General features: G+C 38.8%; 1 protein-coding gene across 6 annotated transcripts in view; it reads left to right on the forward strand.

The window, feature by feature from the left end:
* Window positions 1–25,681, forward strand: part of USP37 (ubiquitin specific peptidase 37) — an 82,351-nt gene extending 56,670 nt beyond the window's left edge. For all 6 annotated transcript variants that reach the window (XM_028509220.2, XM_036022860.1, XM_036022857.1 and 3 more), the window contains 7 exons: window positions 3,942–4,197; window positions 9,849–10,015; window positions 12,737–12,797; window positions 18,142–18,257; window positions 20,106–20,175; window positions 20,482–20,620; window positions 21,134–25,681. In XM_028509220.2, coding sequence (XP_028365021.1) covers window positions 3,942–4,197; window positions 9,849–10,015; window positions 12,737–12,797; window positions 18,142–18,257; window positions 20,106–20,175; window positions 20,482–20,620; window positions 21,134–21,221 — 897 coding nt within the window. In that variant the 3' untranslated portion in view covers window positions 21,222–25,681. The remainder of the gene's footprint in view (window positions 1–3,941; window positions 4,198–9,848; window positions 10,016–12,736; window positions 12,798–18,141; window positions 18,258–20,105; window positions 20,176–20,481; window positions 20,621–21,133) is intronic.
* Window positions 25,682–25,870: the final 189 nt, after the last annotated feature.

Here is a 25,870-nt window from a genome sequence, read left to right on the forward strand (position 1 = left end):
GTTCTCACTAAGTTCATGTGCTCTTCCTCAAACTTCATTGAGGATCTTATAACCAGTGTTTTGAACTCTACATCTGGTAGATTGCTTGACTCCATTCTATTTAGTTCTTCATCTGGAGTCTTACTCTGTTCTTTCATTTGGGACATGTTTCTTTGTCTCCTAATTTTGGCTCCCCCCACCCCCCGTGTTTGTTTCTGTGTTTTAGATAAAGCTGTTCTGTCTCCCAGGCTTGGTAGAGTGGTTTTGTATAATAGGTGTCCTGTAGGGTCCAGTGGCACAATCTCCCTAGTCACCCAAGCTCTCTATGTAGGTCCCCGCTGTGGGCTTTGCACACCCTCCTCTTGTAGTTGAACCTTGATTGCTGTTGGCACATCAACAGGAAGGATTTGCCCCAGGCTGATCAGCTGCAAAAACTGGCTGTGACCACCAGCCACCGTGGAGGATCAGCTGTGCAGGGCCCACCACACAGAGCAGGACTCATTTCGGCAGGATTTGGTTGCCCACTGAGTCCATCCCTTGAGTGTGTTGCTGGTGGTGGTGGTTGGGGGTGTTGCTTCAATGTGGTCTGAAGCAGCCACCAGGTGCTCTGGCTCTGGAGCCTCCCAGGAAGTGCAGACCATGGTCAGCTGCTGCCTGTGTTCTGCCTGGGACCACCCAGCATAAGCTACAAAACAAACTGCAGGTGGCTTCTACTTTTGCTGGGCCTAGAGGTGCCCAGGTGAGGCCAAGCTGTGAACTGAGGCTAGCTGCCACTAGTGCCATACCTGGGACCACTTAGAGGCACACTGAAGCCAGATGCTTTGTGTTTGAGAGATTTTAGGAAAACCTGAAGCATGAGCCAAGACAGGCCCTTCAAGGGAAACAGCTTGGGTGGGCCCAAAAGTTGGGTGGAGCAGGGACTCAGAATCACCAGAGTGGGACAAACTTGTGAGCCAGGTTGATCAAATCTCAGATGTCAGCCTGCTGGCTCTGTTGGAGGAGGGTTCCTCAAAGGAACAGTGGTCTCTGCCAACACTTTTGTCTGGGAGAAAGCTGCCCACTCCCACCCTTCAGCTCTCACTCTGATGCCAGACAATTCAGTTCCTTCACATATGTCTCTGGTGCTTTTTAAGGGGCTGCTCTAGCACTGGACCTCAGAGTGAGTGAGTCTGAGTAAGTCCATGTGTGAGCCGTTTAAAAGTAACTGCCTGGAACTCCAGAAGCCCTCTGTCTTCCTCAGACTCAATCCCCACTGGGTTTTACAGACTGTAGTAATGGGGACTTTTCTCCCTGGCCCTGGAACTCTGGGCTGTGGGGTCTGGTGTGGGACTCCTCATGGAGGACCACTGGAGCTCAGATATCCCTCCTGATTTTTATCTGCTACACATGGGTGTGGGACCAGCCCATTCCACATCTCCACCTCTCTACCCCTCCTACGAGTCTCAATGTAGCTTTTTTTAATTCCTTGGTCATAGTACTTCCATTCAACCAGATTTCAGGTAGTTCTGAATGATGGTCGTTCTGTAGTTTAGTTGTAATTTGGGTGTGGTCATGGGAGGATGCAAGTACTGCATTTACCTACGCCACCATCTTGACTGGAAGAGTCAAACATTAGTTGTAGAGTGTGCTTTCTATAGCTACAAAACCAGTCTGTTTAAAGATGGATTGAGACTTTTTTAAATTGAGGTATAATTGACATATAACATTATATTAGTTTCAGGTCTACACCATAAGGATGTTTTTTAAATCTGCACCTGAGGATATGTTTAATGATTTTGAGAGAGAGAAGAAGGAAGGGAAGGAGTGAGAAAGAGAAAAACATCAATGTGAGAGAGACATAGAATGGTTGCCTCTCGTACACCCCCACTGGGGATCAAACCCACAGCCATTTGGTGTGCAGGACAACACTCAACCAACTGAGACACCCAGCCAGGGCACAACATAGTGGTGTGGTATTTTGTATTGCATAATTGTGAAATGATTACCACAATAAGTCTACTTAACATCCATCACTATGCATAGTTACCAAAATAATTTTTTTCTTGTGACTAAAGTTTTTAATATTTACCCTCTTAGCAACTTCCAGATGTGTAGTACCATATCATTAACTGTAGTCACCATGCTATACTGTATGTTACATCCCAGGACTTACTTATTTTGTAACTAGAGGTTTGAACCTTTCAGCCCCTTTCACCTCTCTCTCTGTCTCTCTCTCTCTCTGTCTCTCTCTCTCTCTCTCTCACACACACCCCCAACACCACACACCCCCACCCTCCTCTGGCAACCAGCAATCTGTTCTCTCTGTCTATGAGCTTGGATTCGTTTGTTAGATTCCTCATAAAAGTGAGATCACGTGGTATTGTCTTTCTCTGTCTGACTTACTTCACTTAGCATAATGCCCTCAAGGTCAAGATGTCTTTTTTTATGGCTGAATAGTTTATACGAGGAGGGTACCAAGAAAATTCCAGAATTTATTTATAAAAATTGTTTATGCTTACATGTTTAAACTTCAGTCACCTTCAAATTACTTTCCATTTGATGCAGTACACCTCTCAAGACATTTTTTCCACTGCTCAAAACAGTGTTTGAACTTGTTGACTTTGATGCTTTTTAGTGCTTCTGCCACTGTTTCGTCTCCCCACATAAGCAAAACATTTCCCTTTGAAGATTTTTTTCATCTGGGGAAACAAAAAAAAAATGGCCACTCAGGTGAAATCAGGGAGGGCGGGACATGGGGTCATGCAGGTTTTGGTCAAAAGCTACTGAATACTCAACAGCATGGTATGGGCTGGTGCGCTCATAAATCACCCATCGTGAAACAAGCAAATGTGTTGAAAGAATCTTCAAAAAATATTCACTGAAGCTGAATGCAGCCTCTCACAACAATGCCAGCTTTTACACTGCCACGGATGGGTTCCTGGAACACTCACCTAGCCAGGAAAGCCTGTACTTCAAGGGGCCCACCTTCCAGGGTTTTTGGGTGTCCTCTCTTATACCACATCTTTATCCATCCATCCATCCATCGATGAACACAGGTTGTTTCTAGGACCGAGACTTCTAAGAAATGGAAGTTGTAGATAAACTGCTTTCCCCTGTAAATCTTCAGTTACTTTTACATATCAGTTCTCAAATATTGTAATTACTTGCTTAATGTTGGTACTAATTGTTAATGTGGTGGAACCAGAGTAAACGTTTTACATCAACAGGCTAACCACATAAACTTAACAGTTTAAATAATGGGTGTGAAGGTTTAACTACATTATCTTCTATCTTAACACATAAGGATAGTTAATCCTTTGAAGAAACAAGCTTTTCTAGGACTGTACATCATCTTGTGCAAGTGTTTGATTTTAAACCTCCCTTTTGGTAAGGTAGTTATTTTCATTATTTTTGTTCTGACTTGTTTTCCACCTTACTTTAAAGCTAGAGGTAGTTTTTGTGGTTGATTGCCTTGAATCACAAAAAGTCAGAAATTCTCCCCCAAAATAAAACATATTCAGAAAATAACTTCTGAATATTTACATAATGTTAATGTGTCTCTTATTTTTGTCATTTATTTTAAAAAATTAGACCTGCCAACTTTTAAAAAAGAATATTAAATATAGTGACAATACTTACAGTATAATCCACATATGTCTGGAAGAAAATATACTAAAAATACAGTATTCTCTCTGATGGATTTTGAATTATTTAATTATTTTTTACAGATTTTTCAAATTTCTACAAATAGTGTACTTAACACTTACTGTAACCAAGAAAGTAAACATGTATTTTTATTTAGTTTTAGTAAAAGTATATTAAGTTTGTCTGTGAGTTTATATATTGATTATTGATTATTAAATAGCCCAAAGTATCAAAGAAAGGGAACTTTTTAGGACTAAAATAAACTCCTCACTTTAAACTCTAAGATTGCTGTATTTGTAGGCATTCAGATCTCCTTTAAAAGTAACTCTTTTCTTCAGGATTCAAAATCATGCAGAATAGAGCCTGATAAGTCTGAAGTGGAAAACTCAGGATTTGATGCAATGAGTGAAGAAGAGCTTCTAGCAGCTGTTTTAGAGATAAGTAAGAGAGAAGCTTCACCGTCTCTGAGCCACGTAGATGATGATAAACCAACCAGCAGCCCAGATACTGGATTTGCAGAGGATGATATTCAAGAAATGCCTGAAAATCCAGACCCTATGGAAACCGAGAAACCCAAAACAATCACAGAGCCAGGTAGGATTAATGAAGATATCTGTTAAACAAGGCATAGCTGTGTTCCAAAGCTTTAATGTAACAAATGGCTTCTAAATAATGGGAGGTAAGATGGATCTTTACAGTGTATAACAGAGTTAATAATATTTTCATGGTTTTTTTAAAGTTTAAAAAAATGAGAAGTAAATAATGGGTGTAGTACCCAGAGGCTAATGGTAAAATATGCCATATTTTAGGTACACATCAAAGGAAAAGTTAATATTTTAATGTGCATTTAATAAATGTTTGTGTTAGTTTTTGGTCACTTTTCTCTCATCACCGGCCCCTCAGAAATGCATATAATTCTTTCTTCATTTTTCTATGTCTGAACTTGTACTAAGTTTTAGTGTATAGTCATCCCTCGGTGTCAGTGGGGGATTGGTTCCAGGACCCCTGAAGATACTGAAACTCGCAGATGCACAAGTCTCTTATGTAAAATAGCATAGTATTTAGGTATAACCTAAGTACTTCCTCCCGTATACTTTGAAATCATCTCTAGATTATTTCTAATGCCTAACACAATGTAAATGTTATGTAAATAGCCATTGTACTCTATTGTTTAGGGAATAATGAGAAGAAAAGAAGTCTGTGCATGTTCAGTCCAGATGAAACTAACACAGGCCTCAACTACTAGTACACATCAGCAGCAGGGTAGCATTTTTTTCCAAGTACTTTTTATCAGTGATTGGTTGAATCTTTGGATGCAGAACCCGTAGATGTGGAGGGTCAGCTATATAAATTATTCAAGTTTTTCGTTCTCCTTTGGGTCCATTCCTTCATAATCATAGACAGACCACTGACCTAAGAGATCTCTTGTCTTGGCTACACCACTTACTAGCCGTTTTCTTACTCTGTGTGGGGCTCTACCAGACAAATTTCAGAAGGTTTAAAATAGAATGTTAGATAGTATATACATCTGATGTAAATTGTTATACAGGTTTTAAAAAAATATTTTTTGTGGTCATTATTATTTGTATTTCGGTACTTCTGAAGTTATCTGTGGGAACAACCAAGCTGAGCCTCCTTACCTTGCACTGTGGGTATTTTAAAAATTTTAGGTAGAAAATTTTTACTGCCTCTTTCTATATCCAGCTCTAATTTTTCTTTTCTTCTGATAGCGCTAATATCTGTATCTACTTAGCCAGCTAATGTGTTCTCAATAATCAGGCCTAGGATTTTGGAGGTGAAAAGAATGGTACTGTACCACAGAATTATTTTCTATATTCTTAGGGTTAGGACCTCATCAATTTTGAATTATTTTATGTGCAAGTGAAAAGAATTAGTATATCCTCAATTTTTCTGGAAAAAAACACTGATGATTTTTGTTTGTAGGTGTTCCTTTTTTTATCCCTCTTGATGCAAGTATTCTTCTGAAATCCCCTTCTCATAATAAACTTATAATTACTGTCCTTAGACATCATTGGTTAATATTAGCACTTTTGTCCTCTGTCCATTGATTTCCTGCTTTCAGCTCTTTTCATTTTTTGCTTAGTCCTACATCTCCTTAAAATTAACAAAGGCAGTTACATACAATTAGTTCTAGATTATCTGTGCCAGTGGAGGAGAACACTAAGATTATCAAAACCATTAATGATCACAGCTGGTTTTACTACTATAGCAGCTTTGGGGAGAGCAAACTCAAGTACTTTATAGCCTGTATAGGGTGGGGCAAAAATAGGTTTACAGTTGTTTGTATGGAAAATAATACAATAATTAATAAGTAATAATACAGGAATAAACTGTGTTTCGTGAACTCACAACTGTTAAACCTACTTTTGCCTCATTCTGTATATAAGATCCTCTGTTCTTTCTTATTTCCCCGCTGTGCAACCTGCTTCAGTGCCTGCAGCCTTTGGCAGAAGCCATGCAGTGGTTCAAGTCTTCCCTCTCTTCTAATTATTTCTGTTGTGCCTTAGTTTTGCCCATCTTTAAAACACCCTTAGGACTTCTGTGTGCTTCTTCAGCTACTGCCCCCTTTCTTTGCTCCCTCCACAGCAAAAGTCTTTGAAAGAGTTGTTTAATTCATACTTTGTACTTTCTTATCACCTCTCATTCTCTCCTCAGCTCTGTCCAAGTGGGCTTTCATCCCCACCACTTCACTGAAATGGTGTTTTGATCAAGTTTACATTAGAGGTATTTCACAATCCACCACTCTCTTCTTAACATTTAAGACTATAAACTTTTTTCTCTGAGCTTCCATCATTCCATACTTGTTGAAGTTTTTTTTCTTTCTACTAAACTAACTGTTCATTCCGGGTTTGTTTTTTGTTTGTTTGTTTGTTTTCCTTTCCTCATCAGAACTCTAATTGTTGGAGAATTCCAGGATATTGTCCTTAGCTGTATCTTCTTTTCTACCTAAGCTCTCTCCCTAAGTGATACGTAGTACCATAACCTCATATACTGATTAAATACCAAATTTACATTTCTAGCCTAGATCTCTCCCCGAGCTTTAAACTTGTATGTTGAAATGCCTACTTGAAATGTCCACTTGGCTGTTTAATTTTTATCTGTTCTCTAAATATGCCTTCCCCATATCAGCAGATTGGTACCATGATAAATGCAGTTGCTCAGGCCAAAAAATGTCTCCCTTGATTTGTTTTACTTCATACTTGCATTCAGTCCATCAATAAGTTTAATCAGCTGTACCTACAAAATGTGTTCTGAATCCAACCATTGATCAACATCTTCACAGCTACAACTCTGGTCTTCCATCTCTCACCTGGGCCACCACAACTGATTCCTAATGTCTTTTCCTCCACTCTTGCCCCCTACAGACCTTCTTCCCTGAACAAAGCAGCTAAAATAATCTTTCTGAAGCATGAACCACACTGTCACTTTTCTGCTTAAAACTTGGAACTTCCCAGTACACTTAATCCAAGTTTCTTACATAGACCATCTCTACTCCTCTTTCACTCTGCTCTTTCAGCCATAATGACATTTTCTCTCTCCATCCCTCAGATATGCTGAGTTCATTCTCATCTCAGCCTTTGCGCTTAAGCTTCTTGAGCACAAGAGCCATCTTGCTTAATTATCACCATATCCATCCCTAGCTTCTACAACAGTGCCTGGCACATAGTAGATTCCCAGTAGATATTTGGGGCCCAAGAGATTAACTGTCTCATGAATCAACTGAGATGGGGCAGGAATGCTGGCTAAGTAAGGTTTCATTGTCCCCAGGTACTAGTCAGAGGGAACAGTGTGTACAAAGACCTAGATATGAGAAAGGTCATGGCAAGTTAGTGAACCAAAAACCAAGTTCAAAATGAACTTCATGACTGGAGCATAGTGTTGAGGGGGGGAAACAAGAGATGAGACTATTACATGACCTAAAGCCATGTTTAGGATTTAGACTCTTCTTTTTTTCAAAAGCATTAAGAAGTTATTGAATACTTTTAAGCAAACAAGCAAATTTGATAAAGAATTATGTGTTTTAAAATATCAATGTGTAGTTTATAGATTAGAGAAGAATCAGAGTTATCCTGTGAGACCTGTTAGAAAGTTATTGCAATAGTCCAGACCAAAAGTTAATGGTACCCTTTGCAATTGAAAGAAAAAAAGTTGATGGATTCAGTAGATAGGAAAAAATGTTTACCTGTTATGAAGGATAAATGAGAAGTGAAAAATGATTGATTACCAGGTTTCTGTCATTTAAAAAAACCTAGGTGGACAGTGATCCCTTTTACTGAAATATAGAATGTAGTAAAGGAGCAGATTTTAGCTGGGGGGGGGGGGTTGGGCAGAGGTGGGTAATATATTTAGTATAAGAATATTGAGTTTTGACACAGTTCCTCTTTGATCCATTGTGCAAATTTCTTAAAAGTATATTATTTCATGGTCATATTTTTTCCCATAGATCTTAACTACTTTTTGTACCCATTTGATAATTTTGTCTTAAAGATAAATACAGGGTATGTATTTCAGCAGCTCAATGTGAGCTTTCTTGATTTGTTTTCTATCACATGGATTAATTGCTAGTGTAATTCCAGGATTGTGTGAAGTGCATTGGTACAGTGAATGCTGAAAATTACTGGTTAAAAAAATTGTACCTCTGTCACCTTTTTTATATGTTTTGATAATAAAGTAGTAATACTCATCTTATGCCTTAAAATAGTAGCCTCAACTCCTAAATCTTTCTTCCACTTGAAATGCTTAGCATCATCTAACCTTGAATGTCTCAGTTCCCAATTTCTACAAATAATCTAATTGGTTGACTCAAATATGTTTTCCTGGTTCATTAAGCTAAGGCCAAAGTGATAGGCAGATTTGTATAGATTTCAGAGCTGCCTCTTCCAGGCAGTGGAAATGGTTGTTTCTCCAAGCATGAAGAAAAGGAAGAAATCATTAATATCCCTAGTATAATTTTTAAAAATTGGGATCATACTGCTTTTTGTTCTTAGTATATTCTGAATTTCTTTTCCACTCGTAGTGAATATTGAGTTAGTATTAGCAGTAAATATTTAGTCAGCAATTCAATACAATTTTTTAAATGATGACTAGTTGCTGATTGATAGAGTCTGAAACCAAGTTGCTGTGAGCTTCAGAGTTGTCAATGCTATAGAAAAGTATCATTTAAATAGTTAAAATGCAGTTTGGGGGCAGGTAAAGAGCATATACTAATTTTAAAATAATCTATATCAAAAATGAACCTGTAAAAGTAATTCTTATTGATCAGTTGATTTTTTTTTATGAGAATTTCTTTAACTTGTTATCGTGAGAATTTTTGCTTTGGTAAAATGTTTGAGGTAAGTAGGCAGGCAGGCAGGTAGAGGCCTCTCCTCCCTACTTACCTTTAATACTTACCAGTACTACAAACTACAGTGAAATGTCGTTGCTCCACAGTTCAAATAACCAGGACAAAATCATGACCATACTGTTTGTCCCAGCTATCCATATGCTAGAGACTGAAGAAGACCAGAAGAAATTGATGATTAATTTTTCTTTTATTTCACCGGATAAATATTCTAGACATACATGTTATCATATACTTGTGTGTGGTATATTTATTACATGTTTTATGGAACTCTTGATTCAGAATATATACAAGGCTTATTTGACTATTAATGTGAAAACACTTAACATACATGGTAATAAATGGGGTAAATCTCATTATTAGCTTAATGATTCTAGCCTAATTCTTAATTTACTCTAAATAATACTTTTTCCTGGTACTTGGTCATGTGACTTTATGACCTATGAATATGGCTGTTTAATTCTCCATCCTAACCATAATGCTTCTGGTGATTAAGTTTCAGAACCATTGCTGTAGATCATTGTATGTCGAAGAAGAGCAGTTTTGTTCCCCAGGGGACAGACATTTCACAATGTCTGTTATTTTTGGTTGTCACAACTGGAGGCGGGGGGTGGGGGGGTTGGTACTGGCATCTAGTAGGTAGAGGCCAGGGATGTTGCTACACATTCTACAGTGAATAGGACAGCCCTCCCCTAACAAGAAATTGTCCTGCCCAAAATATCAATAGTTCTGAGATTGAGAAACCCTGGGCTAGATTGTAATAAGATGAAATTGTATGTCCTGTTGTGGTAAATTACTCCCTAAACAGTAGATGTCACTCTAGTACAGAGATTTCAGTTTATTAGAGAGGATTTCCCAGTTACGTTATGTTCTGCTTCCTCAGATCCAGCCAGTTTTACTGAGATAACTAAAGACTGTGATGAGAATAAAGAAAACAAAACCCCAGAAGGATCTCAAGGAGAGGTTGATTGGCTTCAGCAGTTTGACATGGACCGTGAAAGGGAAGAGCAAGAGCTTCAGCAGGCCTTGGCTCAGAGCCTCCAGGAGCAAGTAAGAGATAGTCATGGTGCTACTTTCTCCATACCTATCTTTCCCAAGACACAGAATAGTAACAATAATAACGAACATGTGTTGAGCACTTACTGGGTGTGAAGCACTATTCCAGGTGATTTGCATACAGTATCATTGATCTACCAACACAAACAAAATAAAAACCTCTTTGGAGCTTTGCATTGGATTTGAAACAGATACAGAGATAGTTTTTCTGTTTTTGAAAATCCAAATGCAACAAAATACATTGTTGGTTACCTCTCATTACAGTAATTCACTGCATGCTAAAAGAAGGAGGGGTTATGAGACCCCATGCCAGCCCAACCTGTTTGCAAGCTGTAGAAACAGCCAGTATAACAGCATGATTTTGTCTTTAATGTTTTAAGGCAATGCATTTGTTTTGGTCATTTTCTCACTATATGAGTCCTTCCCTATGAATTATTTGAAGATAAAATTCTTAAAAATATTATCTGATGCTTAGATTTTAGTCAAATACTAACACTTATCTGCTCTCCTCTTTATGTAGTAATCTATTCTTTAATTTTTATTAGTTCTTTATACTTAATTTGCCAAAGCTGGCTTACTTGCATGGTCGTAGTCATTAAGGTATCAGACTAAAAGGTGATGTCTTTGTGCTTGTTTAATCCTGTTCAATCCAAGTCATGTTAGTAATAAAAATTTACCAAGACTCCCTAGAATGAACACGCAGTTTTAGTGTTTACAGACAATCAGATTAAGAAATCTAATTTCTCTAGAACAGTGGGTCCCAAGCTTAACTACACATTAATATTGTCTGGGGAGCTTTAAAAAATACTGGTGCTTGATTCTGATGTAATTGATCTGGGCTCTGGTATGGGCATGTTTTCTTAGTTTTCTTTGGGGGGAGGGGATTTTTTAATTTAATTTTTATTGTATTTACTTCCATTACCATTACGTCTACTTATACCTCTCTTCCCCTGGCAGTCACCACAGGGTCATCCTTGGTGAGTCCTTTAATAAGGATTTTTTTAAACTTTATTCCTTGATTCTAATGTGCAGCTAAGCTTGAGAACTTTAAAACCATTTCAGAACCAACTATTCTATATCTCTTTATTTATAAAAATACCTCCCTTCCTACCCTTGTCATCAAATGTATATATGCCAAACATTTTTTTTAAGATTGTATTTATTTATTTTTAGAATGCAGGGGAAGGGAGGGAGAAAGAGAGGAAGAGAAACATCAGTGTGTAAGAGATACTTCAGTCAGTTGCCTCTCGCATGCCGTCACCTGGGGACCTGGCCCACAGCCCAGGCATGTGCCCTGACTGGGACTTGAACCAGCAACCTTTGGGTTCGAAGGCCGCACTCAGTCCACTGAGTCACACCAGCCAGGGCTATATGTCCAACTATTTTACAAGTAATGTATAGTGATCATTTGTTTTAGAAAACTTACTTTTAATGTAAGTCTGATTTCTTAATAGTAGTATCTTACAGTATTTCTTTGTCAGCTGACCCAGTTAAAACAAACTTACAGGGTGGGGCAAGAGAGATTCATAAGGAAGATAATATGATAATTAATAAATACTAATGCAGGAAGAAACTATGTTTCATGTACTCACAACTGCAAGCCTACTTTTTTGTCCTGCCCTGTGTTCTTCTCAGTTGTGAGGGTATGATTGTAAGATGAAGTTTCTTTAGTTTGGTATACCTGCACCATCCTATTAATAACTGAGAGAGAGTCTCTTTCTGTTTTCAGCACAGACTTGACATACTTGGATAAGTTGTAGTAATCTTATTTCCCCCTAGAGAGTGTATCTGTTGGTTTTTGAACACAGTATTTATTGCTCCCAGTACTATAATGTAGAATAGCTTGTTCTAAGTTCTTTAAAAACAAGTCTAGAGTTGAGGAGAGTATAAAATTATCCTGATTAAATTATATTTTTTCATTACTTGTGCATTGTTTATAAATTATCTTTTCTCTGAAAATGGGAAGGATAATTTTTTTATAGTCAACATTTCCCTACTTCTTTTTATAATTAGTCATCTAGTTGAGACATTTTCAGAGGTACCAGTTTTTCTAAGAGAACTTAAGATGTATTTAGAAAAGTAATAGTCAACAACATTCATTTAATATTTATCAAGCATCTGTTGTGTGTCTTGGTTTCTTTAGCAAAAACAGAAATACAAATCTCTGAATAATATCCTGTGGAAATAATGTTTATCCTGCTGTCATAAACTCTGGGCCATTGGTGTGCCAGAGCCAGTTCACTGTCAGCTGAGGAGAGCCAGCTTTATACACTTCTTTCCAACCCTGTATTCAGTGTCACGGTGATAGCCTAAGATTGGCCATGGTGAGAGGACTTATACCGTGGGAATTAGTGCATGCTATAAATCAGGGAGAGAACAGACCAGTTTGCTAAGTATCTGCTGTATGCCAGGTATTTCATACATGTACGAAGGAAGGGGATTATATCATAATGCCACATTGAATGGCTTTTGGTTGGCATGCCTAATGTCACTAACTAGCAAAGATAGCATTTAAGCCTTTTTAATCCCCAAGAGTGTGTTTTAGGAGAAAGTACAGAACTTCTCCACATCCTTCAATAGGTCATAGTCCAAACATCCATAATATTATAGAAAACATTATTAGCAAATGCTTCCAGAGCAACTGATTTTATCCTAATTAAATAGGTTGTAATCAAGACTTCTTTAAACACCTTAGTTTTATTCTTGTCTCTTTAGGAAGCTTGGGAACAGAAAGAAGATGATGACATCAAAAGAGCTACAGAGTTAAGTCTTCAAGGTATGGATATTATTTTAATTACCCTTTTTAACGGTGAAATGTATCACACAGAGAAGAGCATGAAAAATGGGTTTGTTAATTTACGTAACAATAAATTTGAACACCTCCCAGGTAAAGAAATAAAACTTCAGAAGTTATCTGGATACCCCTTCCTTCCTCCTCCCTCCCAGAGGAAACCACTATTCTAACATTTGTATTAATTAGTAGCTTGCTTTTTCTTTTCCCCTTTAAAAAAAAACTTTTGTTTTGATTTTAGAGAGAGAGGAAGGGAGGGAGGGAAACATTGATTAGTTAGCCTTCCGCACACGCCCATTCTGGGGACTAAACCTGCAGCCCAGTTGTGTGCCCTGACCTGCATCGAACTGGCAACCCTTTGGTTTGCAGGACGATGCCACACCAGCTGGGGCAATAGCTTGGTTATTTTAAAAATAGTACTTATTGTATTTATAGCCCTAAACAATATATTTTTTTATTTTGAAAAAATGAAATAGCTAAGACTGTCTGTGATCCACCTGTGTGAAAGAGCAATCAATACTCCCACTAGTAAGCCTCCTAGGAGAAGATAAGGTGGCTTCAGTTTCTCCATGAATTTAAAAGAGCTCACTCTGGAGACGTGGGTGGGCAGTTATGAGTGAATATTCAGAAACATAAGGTTCACCATAGTCATGGCATTTGGCAGAATGAATATATGAACCAAGTGCTCCAAGTCTACAGGAACATGTAGTCACTGGAAGTGGGCTGAATCTGTATTTTTTGTTTTCTAAAATTGTTGTGGTCTTTCTCCAACTCTCAGAAATAGATCAAAGCAGAACATTTTGATGGTACAAAATGAGTGTTCTAGGCTGATCTAGACACCATGACATGGAGGAAAGAGCAAGAATTTGGGACATGGTAGAAACGGTTACAAATAAGAATTCGAGCTAAGCTCACCGAGGCATTCTGTCCTCAGATTTAAAAGATGGCACTATGGTGGTGATGACAGGTGTATCAAGTGGTGTTGCTCCCAGTTTAGACTGGTTGCCCTGTACATCTATGCACAGCTATCCTGAGATCTGTTACGGCTGTCCTAATCAGTCCTGGGAGTTCCCCTGGCTCTTTCCTCCGTTTGATATATTTCTTATATCTCACTCTTCCTCATTCTTGGTCTAGTTGTGCTTTGATAGAGTTACTCTAGTATTCTCTTGAAAGGAGGGGATAAAGACCTGGATAGTGTAGCTCAGTGGATTGAGCATGGCCCTCATTCGATTCCCAGTCAGGACATATGCCTGGGTTGGAGGGCAGGTCCCCAGAAGGGGATGCATGAGAGGCAACCATACATTGATGTTTCTCTCCCTTTCTTTCTCCCTCTCTTCCCTTCTCTCTAAAAATAAATAAATAAATCTTTTTAAAAGGGGGGATATGGATTAGATTTTTTTGGAACCTTACAAGTTTCATTCTACTCTAGTATTTGATTAATTGTCTGGCTAAATATAGAAGTCCAGGTTTGCAGTTTGCAGTTATGCTGCTGGACAATGGGAGAAGTCTTGTCTGTAGAGTTGCTGTATGAAAATTCTGTAGCCCTGGCCAGGTAGGTCAGTTAGTTAGAGTGTCATCCTGATACACCAAGGTTTCTGGTTCAGTCTCCAGTCAGGGCACAATATAAGAAACAACCAATAAATGCATAAATAAGTGGAATAACAAATCATTGTTTCTTTTCTTTTTTCTTTCCTCCCTCCCTCCTTCCCTCTCTCTCCGCACCCCCCCCCCCCCCCCCCCCGTTCTTCTCTTTCTCTGAAATGAAAAAAGAGCCCTGGCTGTCATGGCTCAGTGAATTGAGCACTGGCCTGCACACCAAGGGGTTGTCAGTTCACCCAGTCAGGGCACATGCCTGGATTGTGGGCCATGTTCCCAGTAGGGGTGTGTGAGAGGCAACCATGCATTGGTGTTTCTCTCCACTTTCTCCTTCCCTTCCCCTCTCTCTAAAAATAAATAAATAAAACATTAAAAAATAAAATGAATGAAAAAAGTCTAAAGCTATTGATTCTTTATATTGACGTGACTTTTTGTTTGTTTTAATCTGGTGGGATCTTCTCTTTGTTTTTGTTTGTTTGTTTGTTTTGGGTTTTTGTGTGTGTGTGTGTGTGTGTAATCAAGTTTCACAGTGATGTGCCTTGGTGTGGATCTGTTTTAGCCCTTTGCTGGACACTTAATCATTTTAATTGAGAAACTTGTGTCCTTGAGTTCTAAGAAATTTTCACTGATTTCCTCCCCTCCACATTCTCTCTTCTCTTTTGAAACTCCTAATATCCAGACTTTCTAGTATGGTCCTTTTTTTTTTTTTTTTTTTTTTAAGATTTTATGTATGTATTTTAGAGAAAGGGGAAGGGAAGGAGAAAGAGGGAGAAAGAAACATCAATGTGCGGTTGCCTCTAACGTTACCCCCGCTGGGGGCCTGGCCCACAACCCAGGCATGCGCTCTGACTGCGAATGGAACCGGCAACCCTTTGGTTCACAGCCTGCTCTCAATCCACTGACCTATACCAGCCAGGGCTCTAGGGTGGTCCTTTTAATTTTCTCATCTCTTTTCTTCAGTTTTCCATCTTTTTGTCATTTTACTCTGGTCTCTGGGAAGTTTTTCTGACCTTATCTCTAACTCCAAACATTCTTTTGAGTGTTTTATTTTTATATTTTTTAAAACTGATTTTTGTGCATGTATGACTATTCCTTTTTTATAATGTTTCATTTGTTTCGTTTTGGTTTGGTTCATGGAAACAATACTATCTCAATTCTCTGAGGATATTAAATATAGTTCATTTGTTTGTTTATTTAAAGTTTACAGTCCCTGCCCCGGCTGGTTTGGTTCAGTGGATTGAATGCTGGCCTGCAAAGCAAAAGGTCACCAGTTCAATTCCCAGTCAGGGCACACTCCTGGGTTACAAGCTCAGGTCACCAGTTGGGGGCGTGTGAGAGGCAGCTGATGGATATTTCACACATTGCTGCTTCTCTCCCTGTTTCTCCCTCCCTTCCCCTCTCTGTAAAAATAAATAAATAAAATCTAAAAATAAAACAATAAAAATAAAGTTTACTGTCCCTGGATAGATTCTGTTTTCCAGATTGCTCTGTCCAGTGTGTATTATGGTCTTTATATTTCTCGTTAGAGGCTTGTCTCATATCTAGTAATCCTTGACTGTCAGCTCATGGTTAAGAATATGGGACTGAAAAGATGATTGGACACTCTGAACACATGAATAACAACGGCTAGTCAACTTCTGAGTTTTACAGAATGGGGCTGTTTGGGGGATGATGTTAATGTTTCATCCTTTCTCTTGGGCTGGTCAGATTTCTACAGAAGGATTTTCTAATCTCTTGCCTTTGCCTAGAGGTAAAAGATTTGGCTGTCCGAGTTCTGGAAGCCAAGTAGAAGAATAAGACTGAGGGAGGAGGGGCAGTCATAGTCATCCGTCTGTCTGCAAGCTGTCGCCTACCCCTGTGTTCAGTGTGGTACTCAGTGTCCTCTCCTGTGCCTGGCATGCTCTGGTCCAGAGACTGCTTTACCCTCTCTAAAGAAGAAAGCTCCACACTTCTGTCATTGGCTAGCAGCATGAAGTGGGGGAAATGGAGGTCGGAGTTTGTTTTCTCAAATAACTTTCACCTAATTCTTATTTTTTTATCTCCTACTTAACCTCCAGTTTCAGAGGCATCAGGTATTTCCAAGTTGGATGGTTTTTGAAGATTCTGTGATGTAAATTGGATTGGTTCTCAATTTTTCCTTTACTGGCTTAGGGTTTGACTTTGGTTTCTTGAGTCTGTTAAGTCTGTCACCCATCTACTTTTCAGATTCCAGAATTTTGAAGACATTGTCTTTTTTCTTGTTCTTTCCATTTTTATGTGTTCATGTTCTTTAAACAAGTCAATACAGTGATTTTGGTGGAATTAACTATATTTCAAAGCAAAGAGGCATTTATGTACAAATGTTCCTATGTTTATTTAAAGCCATTAGTATAGTAAAGATGGACTCTTCCAGTGGAAGCATATTATCAAAGAAAAAAATGGATGATCTAGCTGGTGTGGTTCAGTGGATTGAGTGCCAGCCTGTGAACCAAAGGGTCTCCTGTTCCGTTCCCAGTCAGGGCACATGCCTGGGTTGTGGGCCAGGTCCCCAGTAGAGGGCACTGAAGAGGCAAACACACATTGATATTTTTCTCCATCTTTCTCCCTCCCTTCCCCCTCTCTATAAATGAATGAATGAATAAATAAATAGTACTTGAATTTGTTTGTATAATGTATTTTAGGTGAAATTTAAGAGTTAAAGGTTGAAATTTTTGTTTTTGTTAAACTTCCAAACAAAAAAGATTTAATATTAAAGAGAATGAAAGGATAGTGACCTTTTTATGGTCTTCTCTGTAAGAAAATTTATATTTGTTTGTATTACCTACAGTATGCACCATGTGTTTCAAAATGTTAGCTCTGGCTGGTGTGGCTCAGTGGTTTGAGTTCCAGCCTGCAAACCAAAGGGTCACCAGTTCGATTCCCAGTCTAGAACACAAGCCTGGGTTGCAGGCCAGGTCCTTAGTAGGGAGCATGCGAGAGGCAACCACACAATGATGTTTCTCTCCCTCTCTCTTCCTCCCTTCCCTTCTCTAAAAATAAATAAAATCTTTTTAAAAATAATTATCAAAGAGAAAGCATTTCAACAAAAAAAGGAAAGACACTTTATTTATTTATGTATTTTTTTAAATGTTTTATGCCCTGGCTAGTGTGGCTCGGTGGATTGAGCACTGGCCTGTGAAGTGTAAGGCTGCTGGTTTGATTCCCAGTCAGGGCACATGCCTGGGTCGTAGGCCAAGTCCCCAGTTGCAGGTGGGCAAGAGGCCAGCAATTGATGTTTCTCTCCCCCCGCCCACTTTCTCCTCTCTCTAAAAATAAATAAGTAAAAGATTTTATTTATTTATCTCTAGAGAGGGAAGGGAGGGAGGGAGAGAGAAACATCAATGTGCGGTTGCTGGGGGTCATGACCTGCAACCCAGGCATGTACCTTGACTGGGAATCAAACCTGCAACACTAAATAAGTCAAATATTTTTAAAAAATAAAATTCTATTCTCTTCAGTTTTATTCTTTATGTAGTTATGTCTCCTTTCATGTAAATACATTTAGAAAGGAAAAGAAGCATTTCTTTTACAGATGCCTGGTGCCTGAATTGTCGGTCCCCAGAGTGGGCTAGGTGAATTGGAACCCTAATAATAACATGTTTTATATTTTCTTAGAATGAGGAAATGTGTACTCAGGCTGTTTTTTATCTTCTTTATCATCTCTCTGTGTCTATTCCAAGAAATTTTTACAAGACTCTGTCTTTGTGTTCTTTAGAGTTTAACAACTCTTTTCTGGACTCACTGGGTTCTGATGAGGACTCTGGAAATGAGGATGTTTTAGATATGGAGTACACAGAAGCTGAAGCTGAGGAACTGAAGAGAAATGCTGAGGTGAGTGGCATTTTATTCCCTGAGTGACCCTGGGCAGACCGTCAGTATTGCTTCTGCTCTTCACATCACAGGCTCCACTGTCAGTTTCCATTGCCGTCATTTCTGCCCCTGTGGCAGTCATCAAGTGGCCTTCGCTTTCTCTTTCCTTTGCTCTTCATTTCTTTCAAGATTCAAAACAAAAACGAAACAAAAACAGAAATACACCCTGACCACCTTACGTGCAGTTAGGAATGATAACCGAGCAATGCGGCTCTCCAGGTCATATGTATATTGAATTATCTTTAGTTCTACCAAAACTATAAAATCTGTTGAATCGAAGGTGTTAACTAGAATGCATTGGAATCTTTTATCTTTCTTTTTCTGCAAATAATTGCTTTTTTCCATTTTCCAATTTTTTAATAGTTTTAATTATCCAGGATCCCATTGTCCTAACAAAACTATAGCTAGCATTTTACCATATTCTTTTGTCATTTTATACCCCTGAGTATGCTTTTTAAAAGCCATCGTTTAAGTACAGTTTTTATTCTGCTTGTTAAAGACTAGGTCTTTATAAGCATTTTATTTTTAAAGAATTTATTTACTTATTTTTAGAGAGAGAGGACGAGAAACATCAATGTGAGAGAGAAACATCTATTGGTTGCCTCTTGCACACTCCCAAACAACTGGGGACCTGGCCCATAACCCAGGCATGTTCCCTGCCTGGAAATCGAACTGGTGGCCTTTCAGTTTGTGGGACAACACCCAGCCCACTGAGCCACACCAGTCAGGGCTACGCAGTTTATTTTTAATGGCTGTGCTATATTCCCTCAAATGAATATACTATTTATTTTATTTTTAACTAACATTGAGCATTTTAAGTTGTTTCTGTTTTTTCACTATAATGAATCATACATTGAGGGACTGTGTAAGGTTGTAATATTTTCTATGTTTAGGACTTTTTTTCTTTAAATCTCCACAAGTAAATTACTGTGTCAAAGTTTATGAATATTTTGATGGTTTCTGGTTTATATATAGCTGAATTTGTGTCCAAAATTGTGCCTAATAGTGCTGCCTCAGTGTAGGAGTACCTCTTTTCAGTTTTGCTTTATTTTTCTAACAATATTTTAATAGAATTTTTTAAAATATTTCAAATGTAAATATTTACCCATAATCCCTACAGCAACACACCAACTCTTCATTTTTTTTCTTTCTGTTTTTCAGTGCTTAACCCTTAACATACTTATTTGTATAGATCTGTGGTTATTTTGTGCATTTATGTGGGTTTGAAAAACAAGTTAATATGTTGGTGGCCCATAGGATCTTTTTGCTTGCTTTATTTATTTTTTCTCTCTTTTTTTTTTAAGGTTTTATTTATTTTCAAAGAGAGGGGAAGAGAAGGAGAAAGAGAGGGAGAGAAACATCATTGTGTGGTTTCCTCTCACGTGGCCCCCACTGGGGACCACCCAGGCATGTGCCCTGACTGAGAATCGAACCAGTGACCCCTTGGTTTGCAGCCTGAGCTCAGTCCACTGAGCTACACCAGCCAGGGCTCATAGGATCTTTTAAAATAACTGAATAATATTGTATTGAGTTGTTACACCACTAACTGTTAACTATTATTGGGCCTATTGTTAGTTCCAACTTTTTGTTGTTAAAGATAATGCTACAGTAAGTAATTTTGTACATGTACTCTTTTCTTCTTTTGAATTATTTTTTTAGGATGCGTTCTTAGTTGGGAGTAGAATTTATTGAATCTGACTATACCCACACTAAAACGTAGCCATGTCAGCTTTGATAATAAATTTAAATTTAATGTCTTGCTTTTATTCAAATGAGTAGTTAAAAGTCATGCCCACTTCTGTTTTCCAGACAGGAAATCTTCCTCATTCCTATCGGCTCATCAGTGTTGTCAGCCACATTGGTAGCACTTCTTCTTCAGGTAAATGGACAAAATGATTTCAACATTTTATAAATGAAGTAGCCAGCATTTACTCCTTGTTAGGCAGCTCTGTGCCCGACTTTGGGAGGTGTAAGTTGAATGCATCAAATCTTTTGTCAAAAAGTTGTCCTGGTGTGGTATATTCCTCCCTTAAATGTTTGTACTTGTTTTTTTAATGGTTTATAGAAATTGGGGGGAGGGGGGTAAAGTAGGTAGTGTGGCTGTTTCTCTCTCTTAAAACTTTCTGTATCTGAGAAAAATTCAAAAATTTAAAAACCTCAATTTTAAGATTTTATTTTTTTTCAGGTCATTACATTAGTGATGTGTATGACATTAAGAAGCAGGCGTGGTTTACTTACAATGACCTAGAGGTATCTAAAATCCAAGAGGCTTCGGTGCAGAGTGATCGGGATCGGAGCGGTTACATCTTCTTTTATATGCACAAGTAAGAAACTTTTCCAGATCTGCAGCCATGGGCTAAAAGTTACCCAACTCTTTTTTCTTTCTTTAAGACTCAAATGTTCCTGTCACTTAATTGGTTGATAATTTTGATTTTGTTATCTTTGCTTAGGGCTCATGTCTTATTTCTGTATAAGTCCAGAATATTTTCTTTCTTAACTCAGCATTAATGAGTCATCACACTGTAGCATCTAGGTATGGAACTTGAGACTTCTTTATTTGATAGAAGCTGTCTTCTGGTTGTATCAGCTAGAAAATCTGAGTTAGCTGATAGAAGCTACGTAACATTTTTATAAAAGCTGACTCTTGCCAGCGTCCTCTCTCCTGTTGTTCTCAGAAATTAGCACTTTGGGTTAAGATGGTTACCAAATAAGTGAGCTGCTTACCTAGTAATAATCAGGCACCAAATGGGATTATGCATACTTTATCAGTATGTACTTTCTTTCTATTTTTCGGCTTTGCTCACTGAATACTCATTTTTTGTTTGTTTTATTTTAAGGGAGATCTTTGATGAGCTGCTGGAAACAGAAAAGAACTCTCAGGCACTAGGCATGGAAGCAGGGAAGACCGCTCGTCAGGCCTCGTGAACAGCAGACTCTGGGGTTGGCAGTGCGCACGCTCCCTCGCTGTCACCCACCTCACCCTCCCTCTGCCTGAGGGGAGCTCGGAGCTCTGCCTGATGCGGGAGCAACAAACAGCTCAGGGCCAAACCAGGAGATGAAAATTGCAATTTTGTGGAGTGCACCATGTTAATTGTTTTATGGAAACTTTGGTCTCCCCTCTATAGCTGACTATCCTCTGTTTCTCCTACAAAAGTAGCACTTCCTTTTGTCTTCAAAATATATGTTGTAAATATATATATATATGTATATATATGTACATACACACATATATGAGGAATGAATGGAGCCTTAAAAGAGTTACGATGAGCCACCAGAGTATTCCTGCTCAAAATTAGTAGCACAGCAGTTTGGAAAGACAGGAAGTTGTCAAAGAGTCCATTCACCTAAGAAATGTGTGAAGGTATACATATCAGTTAGCATTTAGCTTTTATGTTCTTTGAGTAGTTTCACTCAAATCTGTAGTCTTTCATGTGTGTTCTTATTAGTGAAGTTCACTGGAAAACCAGCTCTCCATGTTACACTAAGGACAGTTTGTCCTCCTTGCAAAGGAGGGGCATTTCTGCCACCTGACTTGGGGGCTTTTTTAAAACAATTAATTCATGGATTTGTAATGCTTTTGCTGTTTACATGCAGTCCCAAGAAATGGATTGTTGGTGCTTGGAATGTGTTAAGATCCCACATTTGGTATTAATTGTACACTTTGTATTTTCTTTAAAGAGGTTTCTTCACAGAGTGTGTTCATTGTGTATCATCTATATTATTATGGTGGTGAAGATAGAATCTTTGATTTTTCTTCTGTGTCATTCTTTTATAGAGCAAGCATTATCCTAACAGTTCAACCAAAACTTTCAGAGGTAGGAAAATAATTGGGACACCCCAGCAAGGATACTTAGGGATGAAGAATGCTAGCATCTCCATCTCAAACAGAGAGGTCAATAGGTGTATTCTTCTGTTAAAGCTAAAACTCTGGACCACTAAAGCTAAAAGCCATACTAGGAGTGTGAAGTAAGTACATGAGCTATCAGATGAAGCTTGAACATTGAACCATTTGCCGTCTGTCTGGCTTTGCCCTTAAAACAGGCTGGGAATTGAAATGTGATTGGTTTAGGTAATCACAAAAACTAACACACAGAAATGGTGCATAATACATTTACCTTCCTGTTCAGGTGCTTTGTGTTGGTGTTCTTTGGGAGTGCAACATGGCCTGCTACGTTAGTCACTCGGCTGACTTAAGCCGCTTGCTTGATTAAGCAACGTGTGAAACCATGTAAAACTTTGAGAGTAGAATTCTGTCCAAAAAATAATTTTGTGAGCCCAGGGATCATTAGGACCATAGTTAACTAGAGCAGACTGAAACCTTCAATATTTCTTTTTTTTCCTCTTGCTTTTATTGTAAACAAGATTACTCTCCCATTCTTAATATGGGCAAAACCATGTCTGGTTTCCAAGGAGAAAAAATACTTTAAAGTTTATTATCACAGAAGATGCAACATCTTTTCTGGAAAATTGCCTTAGAGCTCCAGCCCCAACTCTTGAAACTTGGATGTGTTCAGACATAGTAACCACTTCTAACATTTCGAATCTTTGAATTGTAAATGGCCCCAGCACTTTGCTTAACTACTAGTAAAAACTTCGCCTCCTGTCATCTACTTAGATACTGCTCTGGTGAATGTTCCGGTGGTAGGATATGCAGGAGTAGCATAGAGCAGAGGGAAATATTTGTTTTAAAAACTAGCTTTTTCCACTGGGGAGCCATTTTCTTTTTCCTTGAAAATAGTTGGTTTTCTCATACAAGTGAAGTAGTAATCAAATTCTTTAGCTATTTATTACTTCCCTGTGTCTGTATTTGAGATTTTGAGAAGTGCTATTTTTAAAAAAGGTGGAGGAATTATTTGAAGTGAGAGAGGGGTACATTAGGGCGTAAAAAAATAGAAATAACATCATAAGCCTAGATGGTCCATGAAATACCCTCATTAACTTGCTTTTCCTAGCTTGCGTGTGGTGTACGATTTAGAAGTACTCTTGGCTCAGAAACCTCCTTTGATTTGGTCTTCATGTCCTGGGCAGGGCTTAGTTGAGTGAATACAGGTTCCTGGGGTAGATGAGTTATCTCACTGAATTTTCCTTGATAGCTGTTCATGGTTGTGGCCTGGTCAGTCTTTCTCTCTTCGCTCCTTTATTACCCCTTTTACAAAGTTACTTTCGTATTTTGGTTTAGTGAAGGATTAATGACTACAGATGGAGATTTTTATCTGGACCATGTTAATTTTTTTTTTAGCTCACTGTATATATTTAAAAATTATAAGTAGATCATATTTTTTGTGCAGTGTGATCAATTTGCTCAGAATCAGGAGGTCGTGCATTTGGTATGTTGGGCCAGGAAGGTACACAGTGCCGCGGCCCCAGGTCGCCTGCACAGTGACTGCCTTTCCTGTTGAGTGTACCACGTGTGGCTACGTAACGTAAAGGACACTGAATTGGAACTCGACAGCACTTGGTTCTGCACACAACTGATCTTAATTGGGATTTTCTTTTTTTTTTTTAAAGATAAAATTAAACTAAACTTCAAACTTGTTGATTCTTATTGGCTAATGTTACTACGGAGAACTGGGAAGTTGCACATGGCCAGATGCTCGCGCTCGCTCGCTCTCTCTCTCTCTCTTTCATCACTTTGGTAGCTGTGGCTGTAATGTAAGCCTGTGAGAAGACGGGCTCTGTTTTTTGGGCAATGTATTTATGTGTGTGTGCACACTCCTACGTTTTGTTTCAGCAAGATAGATAGGAAAGAAGCAAATCCATGACTTGTGCTATTTATATTTTTATTCCTAAAGCCGTTTGTTTACTTGCCACGGTCTGTTATTTAAGAAGTAGGCAGCAACACTCACACATCAGCTAACTCGGGGAGGCAGCATTAGACTGCACGTTTCTTTCTCTGATCTAGTGTGAAATTCTTCCGAAAGAGAAGCTTTACGGATTAAAACCTCAGCAAGTGAATTCATGACTTACCCTTCCATACTGCAGCTAGCATTAAGTAACTATATAACCACGGCTACAGGTATAGCTGTTAATGAAGGTTATCTGAATACACCTAAATTAAAGAAATTCTTTGTAGTGTCTCAAATAGTTGAGCATTATGAGTGTAGAGAGAGCATAGGGGGATGGGTTAGAAACATACGGAAAGAAAGACGGTAGTTTATAAACTCATTTGTGATCTGAAAAGAGATTATATTAAAACAAAAACATTACCCTTCTCGCTCCTTCTATGTCTGGTGAAATGACACAGTGGATGCTCTTAGTCATCCAAACTTTTTTTTTTTTTTTTTTTGGCACCCTATTTGATTTAATACCAACCCCCTGAGGTAGTGTTTTGTATTACACTGGGGAAACAGCTAGATTTCCAGTCACATGTGCATCTTGTATATATGTGGAGACGTTTAGAAAAATCAACAGCAACCTAAGACCAGTTGCAGGTCACATAGAACAGATGTCCCCCAGAGCAGATGGCCTTTCCTCCTCCCGTCTTGCTTTCCACTGAGTAATGCTCTCTCTAAATGTACAAGAACCAGATTCCTGCCCTCTGACACCTAATATGTGACTTCAAAATTCTAATGTCTTTATTGATAGGTCTTATTAGCATCTGAAAAAAAATGTTTAGTTGGGAAACTAGAGTTTGTTCGGCCTGGAGAGCTTTGTGACAGAATCCTTTGGCCGTGTCTCACCGCAGTCCTTGACCCCCTCACGGCACGCTTTGATCACTAGACCTCAGGCAGTCTCTTTGGTTGTATCATACTTAAAAATGACGAGTCAGTTTTCTTTTCCATGTGTGCTATGCATCTGAGGTTTTGCAGTTTTAATTAGAAAGTGTGCCAGTGTGAATATAAGCAATCGATTTGGGTAACATTGGACTTTTCTTAAAGTACAGAGGTCCGAAGCATAGGCACGTACACTGGTGTAAGGATAGAGTGGGTGGAGGGTCCAGATCAGGACCCACGTTCTATGGTCACGTGCCAAAACAAAGGCAAGCAAGCGGCCGAACTGGCCTTTCAAGCACGAGGACGCAGAGTGCTCGCACGCACCTCTGGTCCCAGGTTTCCCTCCCTCCGACTGCTCTGGCCTGCCAGCGCTGGTTTATGCGAAAGAAAGGCAAGCAGAAGTAAGCCTCCTACACGCGGCCTGACTGAGCCACGAGCAGGTCTGCTGGCAGCTTTGGCCACATGATCCGGTGAGGTGATTTTCTTTGCGTTGAACGACTTCTGGTTCTAATTCTTGATGTTTTGTTTTGTACGGAGCAGCACTTTATCTGTGTTTTAGCAGAACTGTTCCTCTTTATCCTTTACGGTTTTTCCTTGTTTTGATTTCCTTTTTTAAATTATGCATAGAGTTTTTTTTGTGTGTGTGTGAAATTAAAGCCTTTATTAACCTTGCGTTGGTTTGACTTATTTCTAGAAAGGGCATTCTGGCAGGCACTTAACGATAGTTGTTGAAGTTGTGGAAATCACCTGCTGGTGGCCTCAGATGGACTTCCTGTGCATCACTGTTAAGCCCTAAAGGAAATGGGGTGGCCATCCAGTGCACGCCCGGAGTCAGCACCAAATTCCGGCTGTTTCCATCTG

Source organism: Phyllostomus discolor, chromosome 4, assembly GCF_004126475.2.
Source record: "Phyllostomus discolor isolate MPI-MPIP mPhyDis1 chromosome 4, mPhyDis1.pri.v3, whole genome shotgun sequence".
Lineage (NCBI taxonomy): Eukaryota > Metazoa > Chordata > Mammalia > Chiroptera > Phyllostomidae > Phyllostomus > Phyllostomus discolor.